The sequence below is a fragment of the Neoarius graeffei genome, chromosome 9, assembly GCF_027579695.1.
Source record: "Neoarius graeffei isolate fNeoGra1 chromosome 9, fNeoGra1.pri, whole genome shotgun sequence".
NCBI lineage: Eukaryota > Metazoa > Chordata > Actinopteri > Siluriformes > Ariidae > Neoarius > Neoarius graeffei.
In genome coordinates, this window is record NC_083577.1 from 24247198 (window position 1) to 24258437 (window position 11240).

Sequence of the window (11240 nt, forward strand, 5' to 3'; positions counted from 1 at the left end):
CTCACAATTTTTGGACGAATTTCTTGAAGCTTGGCAAAAGGGCTTGTTATATGACGCTAATACGCATATTACGATTTAATTTCGTTTGTGAAAATTTTACCAGAGTTTTGATCCTTGACTAAATAACTTTTGTACTTTGACAATTTGATGAGGGTGTATGTTCTTCTGAAATCACCTCCTCATACAGTTTGTGGAGGAATTTCACCAAACTTGGCAAAAGACATGGTTATATGACAGTTATACGCATATTGAAATGTCGTTTAATTTGGGCAAATTTTCCCAGAGTTACGCCCTTGATTATTAACAAACTTGTACTTTGGCAGTTTCATCAAGGTGTGCTTGCTTTCTGAAATCAACTTCCCTCAAAAATTTTATCCCCCGCTGGCCGAAATGCCCGAAGGGGGATTATGTCGTGGCGATGTCCGTCCGTCCCGGGAAGGGTGCTCACCTTCTGAAATCAACTCCTCTCACAATTTTTGGAGGAATTTCACAAAACTTGCCAGGATTCTTTGTTGTATGTCAGTAATATGCGTATTGTAATTTCATTAAATTCAGTCACATTTTACCAGAGTTACAGCCCTTCATGAACAAAATTATACTTTGACAATTTCATGAGTGTGTTTTCCTTCTTAAATCAACTCCTCTCACAGTGTCTGGAGGAATTTCACAAAACTTGGCAAAAGGCTTTGTTGTATGTCGGTAATACGCATACTGCAATGTCGTTTAATTTGGGCAGATTTTTCCAGAGTTACGCCCTTGATTATTAACAAACTTGTACTTTGGCAATTTAATCAAGGTGTGCTTGCTTTCTGAAATCAACTTACCTCAAAAATGTTATCCCCCGCTGGCCGAAATGCCCGAAGGGGGATTATGTCGTGGTGATTTTCGTCCGTCCCGGGAAGGGTGCTCACCTTCTGAAATCAACTCCTCTCACAATTTTTGGAGGAATTTCACGAAACTTGCCAGGATTCTTTGTTGTATGTCGATAATATGCATATTGTAATTTCGTTAAATTCAGTCACATTTTACCAGAGTTACAGCCCTTCATTAACAAACTTATACTTTGACAATTTCATGAGTGTGTTTTCCTTCTTAAATCAACTCCTGTCACAATTTTTGGACGAATTTCTCGAAGCTTGGCAAAAGGCCTTGTTATATGATGCTAATACGCATAATTATTGCAATTTAATTTCATTTCTGAAAATTTTACCAGAGTTTTGATCCTTGACTAAATAACTTGTACTCATGAGGGTGTACGTTCTTCTGAAATCACCTCCTCATACAGTTTGTGGAGGAATTTCACCAAACTTGGCAAAAGACATGGTTATATGACAGTTATACGCATATTGAAATGTCGTTTAATTTGGGCAAATTTTACCAGAGTTACGCCCTTGATTATTAACAAACTTGTACTTTGGCAGTTTCATCAAGGTGTGCTTGCTTTCTGAAATCAACTTCCCTCAAAAATGTTATCCCCCGCTGGCCGAAATGCCCGAAGGGGGATTATGTCGTGGCGACGTTCGTCCGTCCCGGGAAGGGTGCTCACCTTCTGAAATCAACTCCTCTCACAATTTTTGGACGAATTTCTCGAAGCTTGGCAAAAGGCCTTGTTATATGACGCTAATACACACATTGCAATTTAATTTCGTTTATGAAAATTTTACCAGAGTTTTGATCCTTGACTAAATAACTTGTACTTTGAAAATTTTATGAGGGTGTACGTTCTTCTGAAATCACCTCCTCATACAGTTTGTGGAGGAATTTCACCAAACTTGGCAAAAGACATGGTTATATGACAGTTATACGCATATTGAAATGTCGTTTAATTTGGGCAAATTTTACCAGAGTTACGCCCTTGATTATTAACAAACTTGTACTTTGGCAATTTAATCAAGGTGTGCTTGCTTTCTGAAATCAACTTCCCTCAAAAATGTTATCCCCCGCTGGCCGAAATGCCCGAAGGGGGATTATGTCGTGGTGATTTTCGTCCGTCCCGGGAAGGGTGCTCACCTTCTGAAATCAACTCCTCTCACAATTTTTGGAGGAATTTCACGAAACTTGCCAGGATTCTTTGTTGTATGTCGATAATATGCATATTGTAATTTCGTTAAATTCGGTCACATTTTACCAGAGTTACAGCCCTTCATTAACAAACTTATACTTTGACAATTTCATGAGTGTGTTTTCCTTCTTAAATCAACTCCTGTCACAATTTTTGGACGAATTTCTCGAAGCTTGGCAAAAGGCCTTGTTATATGATGCTAATACGCATAATTATTGCAATTTAATTTCATTTCTGAAAATTTTACCAGAGTTTTGATCCTTGACTAAATAACTTGAACTCATGAGGGTGTACGTTCTTCTGAAATCACCTCCTCATACAGTTTGTGGAGGAATTTCACCAAACTTGGCAAAAGACATGGTTATATGACAGTTATACGCATATTGAAATGTCGTTTAATTTGGGCAAATTTTCCCAGAGTTACGCCCTTGATTATTAACAAACTTGTACTTTAGCAGTTTCATCAAGGTGTGCTTGCTTTCTGAAATCAACTTCCCTCAAAAATTGTATCCCCCGCTGGCCGAAATGCCCGAAGGGGGATTATGTCGTGGCGACGTTCGTCCGTCCCGGGAAGGGTGCTCACCTTCTGAAATCAACTCCTCTCACAATTTTTGGACGAATTTCTCGAAGCTTGGCAAAAGGCCTTGTTATATGACGCTAATACACATATTGCAATTTAATTTCGTTTATGAAAATTTTACCAGAGTTTTGATCCTTGACTAAATAACTTGTACTTTGACAATTTCATGAGGGTGTACGTTCTTCTGAAATCACCTCCTCATACAGTTTGTGGAGGAATTTCACCAAACTTGGCAAAAGACATGGTTATATGACAGTTATACGCATATTGAAATGTCGTTTAATTTGGGCAAATTTTCCCAGAGTTACGCCCTTGATTATTAACAAACTTGTACTTTGGCAATTTCATCAAGGTGTGCTTGCTTTCTGAAATCAACTTCCCTCAAAAATTTTATCCCCCGCTGGCCGAAATGCCCGAAGGGGGATTATGTCGTGGCGATTTCCGTCCGTCCCGGGAAGGGTGCTCACCTTCTGAAATCAACTCCTCTCACAATTTTTGGAGGAATTTCACAAAACTTGACAGGATTCTTTTGTGTTTTTGTTTTGTCTTTCATTTCAGGTGCCCACTTTAACCCGTTCCCGAAGGATGGCTGTCCCTATAGCAGTGTACCTCTTGGTTGCTTCCATGCTGCTTTTGCCTGTAGTCAAGTGTGACAGCATTAACTTCTATAATATCAGGCCTCCTGTGGATGGTGAGTGTTTGTTTTCAGGTGTCATACATGCAGCAGTTCTTTATTCATATTGAGCCAGTCCTGACTGGGCTCCTGTAGCACAGCAGCTGGAGAGGAGGCCGAAGGAAACCTTCAGGACAAATTTCAGTTTGAGATTTTTATACAAATTTACGGAAGCCGCGAGAGGCCCTTCATATAATCCTTTGTTTTATTCACCTTGTTATCCCGAGATAACGACATAATTAATTCAGGATCTCGAGAAGACAACACAACTAATTCGAGATCTCGAGAAAACAAAACCGTTATTTCGAGATCTCGAGAAAACAAAACAATTATTTCATGATCTCGAGTAAACAGCTGAGAAATGGTTCATTCAGGTGCGCCAAGAGACTTGTGATATGCTGACTTTGGGGCTATTTCTCATTCTGTATAGACGCAACTTTGGTCATTAGAATGTCTGGAATAATCGATCACCTAATAAGGCAATATTTTGATCAGGGGTTGACACAGGGAGAGATTGCATTAAGTCTTTTAATAAGGGATAATTTCAAAATTAGTCCGCGGCACCTCCGCAGAAGACTGGCCCGGCTTCATCTCTACCGACGGAGATACAGTGATCCAGCTGAGATCATGAAATAATTGCTTTGTTTTCTTGAGATCTCGGAATAACGGTTTTGTTTTCTTGAGATCTCGAATTAGTTGTGTTGTTTTCTCGAGATCCTGAATTAATTATGTCGTTATCTCGGGATAACAAGGTGAATAAAAAAAGATTATATGAAGGGCCTCTCGCGGCTTCCGTACAAATTAGTTCTAAGAACACAGGAAACTTCTGGGCTCATATAATCCAGGTTATCATGTGCTGAATGTCCTAAAGGTTTATGGTAGAATAGATTATGAATTAGGGGTTGTATTTTCCAAAACGTCACACAGTGATTTGTAGAAATTAAAAGTCGACAGCACGGTATCATAATGAAAATATGGCATTAAATGTATAATTTTCTACCTCGTTCTTTTTTCTTTTTTTTTTTTAATTTGCATCACAGCCTGAGCCGGCTCTAGTGCTAGTTCTTTGCATTGTCTTTCGTCATGTTTTTATCTCTAACATGGCCAATCATGTGTGTGCAGCAACTCCATATCCCAAAAGCTTCAAGTGCTTCACGTGCGAGCAGGCCTCCGACAACTACAGCTGTAATCGCTGGGCTGAAGACAAGTGGTGTCCTCCGAGTGAGTGCTCCATACCTTCCTTATACAGTAGAGAACCACATTCTTGGTATCCCACCTCATTGCACATGAATATCCTTTTTTTATTTCTGTACCTAATGCCGCTTTAACACTACCAACGCGGCTGAGTTGGGCTGAGCCGTGCCGTGCTGAGTTGGGCTGAGTGGGGATGTTGGAGTTGCATTTCGACTACAACCGCGCTGAACCGTGCTGGCTGGAAGTGGGTGGACACATTGGGTGGAGTTAGCGAAAGTGGGTGGACGTCACGTGATGTCGTTAGGCGGCGCAAACAGTGACATCAGTGACCTTTTAAGCGGTAGTCTCACGACCCGGATAGTAAACAATAAACATGGAGTCGTTAGTGTTGCTGGTCTTGGTGCTGTGGCTTGTTGTCACCGACAACGCCAACAGATACTGGCAAGAGCGTATAGATGAGGCGAGGCGCATAAGGCTTCAGAAAGTCTCGTAATTCTTCTTCTTCCGGGTTTACGGTGTTTACAGATCCCAGCGTGCTCGCGGGGCGTGTGTGGGCATGTGAGGACACTCCTCCTCACCAATCAGTGCACAGGGGAGTGTCTCCTCACGCCCCTAGCCCCACTCGGCTCGGTTTGGCTCGCTTCAGCCCCACTCCAAAACCGTGCGAGTTTTGGGTGCTAAGTAAGGCTGAAGCGAGCCGAGTCGTGCTGCTCTGAGGTAGTCGAAACGCGAGCCGTGTCGGGCTGAAGTGAGCTGAAAAAGGGTAGTGGAAAAGGGCCATATGAGACGAAGAGTTGATCAGAAAGAGAGTTTGTGTCCGGAAACGAAGCTGTATAATTAAATCGGCGGCTACGATTATCGACAATCCGTAATTATCGACACCTTTTCAGATTTACCAATAAAAAACAATTTTGCAAAGGTGACTTTCAGTTACAACAGTTATTATTGGTTAAATAATCAACCAGAAGACCCGCCTCGCCCTTTGATCTTGTCGTCTGATGACACAGCTCGTTACCCGAGATGGAATTTTTTTAGCACGATCAGCAATTTGAGGAAAACCCGGACGTTCTCATCGCAGGTAAGCATGGTGGAAAGATCATGGACATGTTTTTACTTCTCAAATTCACCGATATTTCATGATCTCCTTGTCGAAACCTACTTTATTTCTTACTCTTTCATTTAACAGGCACCATTTTGTATCTAAACGCACGTTTGAGAAGTCACATGTGTGAGGTGTCGATAATAGTGATCACTTTCACCGGCGTCCACCATTATCGACACGCTGTGGAATTAAGGGACGTTTACAACTGTTATGGATCTATCTTTGTGTGACATTGTTGAAGTAGATGAAGTACTTTAAAAATAATAAAAGTGCTGTGATTTATAATAATTTTTTTCAGATTCATAACAGAATGGAATGTTTATAGAGTGTTTGGAATCCGATTGCAATAAATAGAATTAGAGCAGAGTTAAATTCCGAGCATATAAACAAGTACATGCTTGAAATATTCAGATTTTTCTATTCCATTCAGAAAATATATACATTTTTTGCAGTTTGTTGTAAATATCTACCACATATTACAATATCAGGAGACATTTTATATTTTGGTTCGAGGAATGACATGCGACCTTTGACCTGGATGTTCATGTGGTTACGATATCAATTGCCTGTTGAGATTTATTGGTAAATTACAAAACTAGAAATTAATACAAACAACAACGAATGATTAACAAAATGTGATCGACGAAAATACTTAGCAAGTGGAACAAAAAGATTTTCTGATGCAGGTTAAACATTATCAGTTCATTTGTTTACAAACAATATAGAATTACTTCCTCATTTACGTAAACACCGACATCCATATATTTATATAAAAGATATTTTGTACTAAATATAAGTCTACTTAAAGTAAATTTTAAATAAAAACTATGTTTTGTTAACTTACACTACCGTTCAAAAGTTTGGGGTCACTTTGAAATTTCCTTATTTTTGAAAGAAAAGCACTGTTCTTTTCAATGAAGATCACTTTTAAAGTTTCTGGAGCATCACATTTGTGGGGTCGATTAAATGCTCAAAATGGCCAGAAAAATGTCTTGACTGTATTTTCTATTCATTTTACAACTTATGGTGGTAAATAAAAGTGTGACTTTTCATGGAAAACACAAAATTGTCTGGGTGACCCCAAACTTTTGAATGGTAGTGTACATTGTATACAAAAATATCAATTAATACATTTCAGTATAATATTACAAATGCTTTGGTTACAAAATAAGAATAACACATAATTTCCCCACAATAACCACACATCACTAAAACACTCAAACTCGGGCAGCAGCACATTTACTATGATAATAACATCAACAATAACAGTACCTATCATCATAAAGGTTGTTGTTGTTGTTGTTATTATTATTAGTGGCACTCGTGGTGGTCATAAAAAATATTTGAAATAGACAAGTACAAGTTCTGTGTGTATTTCTAACAACTGTCATCACTACAAGCATCATGCCACTAGTAAACAAAGTCACTCGTTAAACCAAAACACCTACACTACTGTTCAAAAGTTTGGGGTCACCCAGACAATTTTGTGTTTTCCATGAAAAGTCACACTTTTATTTACCACCATAAGTTGTAAAATGAATAGAAAATATAGTCAAGACATTTTTCTGGCCATTTTGAGCATTTAATCGACCCCACAAATGTGATGCTCCAGAAACTCAATCTGCTCAAAGGAAGGTCAGTTTTATAGCTTCTCTAAAGAGCTCAACTGTTTTCAGCTGTGCTAACATGATTGTACAAGGGTTTTCTAATCATCCATTAGCCTTCTGAGGCAATGAGCAAACACATTGTACCATTAGAACACTGGAGTGAGAGTTGCTGGAAATGGGCCTCTATACACCTATGGAGATATTGCACCAAAAACCAGACATTTGCAGCTAGAATAGTCATTTACCACATTAGCAATGTATAGAGTGGATTTCTGATTAGTTTAAAGTGATCTTCATTGAAAAGAACAGTGCTTTTCTTTCAAAAATAAGGACATTTCAAAGTGACCCCAAACTTTTGAACGGTAGTGTAAGACCACATACCGATTATTATTATTATTATTATTATTTTTAATAAATAATCATCTGGATGTCGATAATTGTGGAAGGGTGTCGATAACTGTGGACAAAGGTGTCAATAATTGTGGAACGGTGTCACGTGATCTGACACGCTAAGTAATCGGGAATCAACTCTTTTTTTTTTTTTTTTTCCCAGTGGAAGTTTGAGTTATTATTCATGCACAATTTACGTACGTTAAGGTGTCGATAATTGTAGCCGCCGCTCTATTTTCTGTTTGTTTTGTCTGTGTGAGGTCTGTAAAATAATGTGAATTTAGTGCTTGCTTGTGCTAAATATTCTAAAACTAGTGTATTCATGATTCTTGGGATTACAGATACGCAGTACTGCATGACCATACATCATTTTGGTCGACACGAGAAAACTAAGTTTGTAACGAAAAGGTGCGCTTCATTCGATGACTGCAACTTGACTGGATGCCGACATCACGGGAACACACACCACACGGTGAGCCCACACACTCTCAGCTCCATGGGTATATGCTCTTTATGCATTATTCCTAAGCACACCTGTTACTCCTTTCTCACATACTGAATGCAAAATACAAGTTTGAGTACCAGTGGAGCATGAAGATTCATGGCTTTTAAAATGTTTTCGACACTGATCTTTGATTTAATGGACCTTTCTTAGGAGTGTGTGTCATGCTGTGAGGGCATGGCGTGCAACGTGGAGCTTCCTACTAATCACACCAACGCTGTGTTCATGCGGATTCAGGACTTCGGCTCATCCTCGTCGCACAGCAGCAGAAGCTGGACTCCCTTATTTCTACTAACTGCAGCCCTCATAGCGCCGTTACCTTTGTGACAATATTGCCAAGCTGCTGAGATTGCACAATATCCTGCTGGAATACCACTGGCACACCGCTAAAAGGTTTCCACGAGTCTTCAAGAAAGCAGGAAGTTCCTCCTGCCTCGTCAGTGTCGGAGGTATAAAAGCAGCCAATCGTAACAGCAAAGCTGTCTCACTGACCTGACCGAAAGTCCAGCCAATCAGAATCGGTGCACAGAGTCCAAACCAAGAAGACTTTGCCATTGTCAACTGTTTGCGAGTGACAGACATGCAAAATAGGATGGACAAAAGGAATCATTTAGCTGCAAGGATGTTGAGTCCCCAAATAATGCTTCATTGGGTTTGTATTGACCCTGTTGAAGGACATGTACAGGACTGAGGGGTTCTGGGATGGTGGCACGACTTTGTCCGGTGGCTCAGAGCCCAGACACTGTCCCAGAAAAACCCTAACAAGAGGACCAACTGCAAAACCCTCTCTCTTCTAGAACTCTCTGGAAGAGGTCTGGCAGGAAGGCTTCGAGAAGGTGGACAGACTCTTTTTCATGTTTAATGGTCACATTTTGCTTTAGAAATCTCACAGAGACAAAGCATGGGACTAACAGTGGTAGGACGCTTTGAGATGTTTAACAGATATTCAGCAATATTTATGAATAAAGAACAAATAAAAGAGTAAAAATATCATGAAAGTTGCTAGTATTATTATTAGTTTGTCATTCACATCAGTATTTCCATTGATGTACAGTACATGCATTGAAATTTAAACTCGGCGTAGTTATTAAAGGAACAGTCCACCGTACTTCCATAATGAAATATGTTCTTCTCTGAATTGAGACAAGCTGATCCGTACCTCTCCGAGCTTTGCGCGACCTCCCAGTCAGTCAGACGCGCTGTCACTCCTGTTAGCAATGTAGCTAGGCTCAGTATGGCCAATGGTATTTTTTGGGGCTGTAGTTAGATGCGACCAAACTCTTCCACGTTTTTCCTGTTTACATAGGTTTATATGACCAGTGACATGAAACAAGTTCAGTTACACAAATTGAAACGTGGCGATTTTCTATGCTATGGAAAGTCCGCACTATAATGACAGGCGTACTAACACCTTCTGCGCGCTTCGACAGCGCATTGATACCTTCACTCGGAGTTGTACCATTTTTTTTTTAGACAGGGCGGACGGACCAGGGCATTCGCCCGCCTGGCTGTGCCCAACGAGGAGCGCTCTCGGCCGGCTTGGGAGGCAGACGGCAGCCCCTCCTGGAAGTGCAGTTTTACCATGGGCCTCATGCGGAAAAATGACAAAGTCCCAGTTTTACCATGGGCCTTAGGCTGAAAAAATTACAAAGTCCCAGTTTTACCATGGGGCTCGAGTTGTACCATTTTTTTTTAGACAGGGCGGACGGACCAGGGCATTCACCCGCCTGGCCGTGCCCGAAGAGGAGTGAAGGTATCAATGCACTGTCGAAGCGCGCAGAAGGTGTTAGTACGCCTGTCATTATAGTGCGGACTTTCCATAGCATAGAAAATCGCCACGTTTCAATTTGTGTAACTGAACTTTGTTTCATATCACTGGTCATATAAACCTATGTAAACAGGAAAAATGTGGAAGAGTTTGGTCGCATCTAACTACAGCCCCAAAAAATACCATTGGCCATGCTGAGCCTAGCTACATTGCTAACAGGAGTGACAGCGCATCTGACTGACTGGGAGGTCGCACAAAGCTCGGAGAGGTATGGATCAGCTCGTCTCAATTCAGAGAAGAACATATTTCATTATGGAAGTACGGTGGACTGTTCCTTTAAGGCTCTACACTACGGGGGCGTCGTGGCTCAGGTGGATAAGGCGCCATACCATAAATCTGGGGACCCGGGTTCGATTCCGACCCGGGGTCATTTCCCGATCCCTCCCCATCTCTCTCTCTCCTGCTCGTTTCCTGTCTCTGCACTGTCCTATCCAATAAAGGTGAAAAAGCCCAAAAAAAATCTATAAAAAAAAAAAAAGGCTCTACACTACAGGGTTTCATAGTACATTATATTATATTTATATTATATGAACATGAGTGTTTTACTGAGAAATACACCACTTGTATTTTTCATACGAGCTCCATCCGGGACATGGAGAACTAAAACTGACATAAATCTCTTTATATTTTTTCACAGTCCGGTTTCCATCAAATCCTGCGGTTTGATTGGCTGGCGAGCGGGCCCGTATCCTACGATACGGACCCCAGTTACGGACCTCTGGCGACTCACTCGTTCACAACAACAACAAACGTAGCATTTTTTGTCAACGTTTATCTTTTTTTTTTAATAAGATTTATTTCTAAGATTATCAAAAATCTTATAAATTTTTGCCAGCATTTCTCAGGAGAATAGCATTAATTTTACAGCATGGATAGCAATAACGACAGTGTTCACAGCGAAAGCGAGTTTTACTACCCTGAGGAAGAAGAAATAAAAGAAAACATTTCAGGAGAAAGCTAAAAACCTCTAACTTCCTAACGCCGAGCAAAAACATGGCTGAATCCTGAATGACTCAATTTTGTATAAATAGGGGACTACATAGGCGGCAAAATGTAGTTTTTTTCCTGCCATGGAAGTGCACTTGTATACCGAGGAGGAAGCCATTTGCATTACAGCCTTGAATGAGGATTCAAAATGGCGGCTTGGCTCGGTTTTCCCTTTCGGGTGCTCTCGTTTTCTGTTAGAATTTGGTAAAGAAAAAAATAAATATATTATTTACCAGCTTAAGGTCGGTCCGTATGGTGAAATACCGTGACCTCGGCCTTGAATACTGACCTCAGCCCAGAGGGCCTCGCTCAGTA

At 40.6% G+C, this 11240-nt stretch overlaps 1 protein-coding gene across 1 annotated transcript in view; it reads left to right on the forward strand.

Annotated features, from left to right (window-relative positions):
• Positions 1 to 9076, forward strand: part of lypd6b (LY6/PLAUR domain containing 6B) — a 169535-nt gene extending 160459 nt beyond the window's left edge. The window contains exons 2-5 of the mRNA XM_060928631.1: positions 3201 to 3333; positions 4438 to 4536; positions 7950 to 8080; positions 8264 to 9076. Of these exons, the coding sequence (XP_060784614.1) occupies positions 3228 to 3333; positions 4438 to 4536; positions 7950 to 8080; positions 8264 to 8437 (510 nt within the window). The 5' untranslated portion in view covers positions 3201 to 3227 and the 3' untranslated portion in view covers positions 8438 to 9076. The remainder of the gene's footprint in view (positions 1 to 3200; positions 3334 to 4437; positions 4537 to 7949; positions 8081 to 8263) is intronic.
• Positions 9077 to 11240: the final 2164 nt, after the last annotated feature.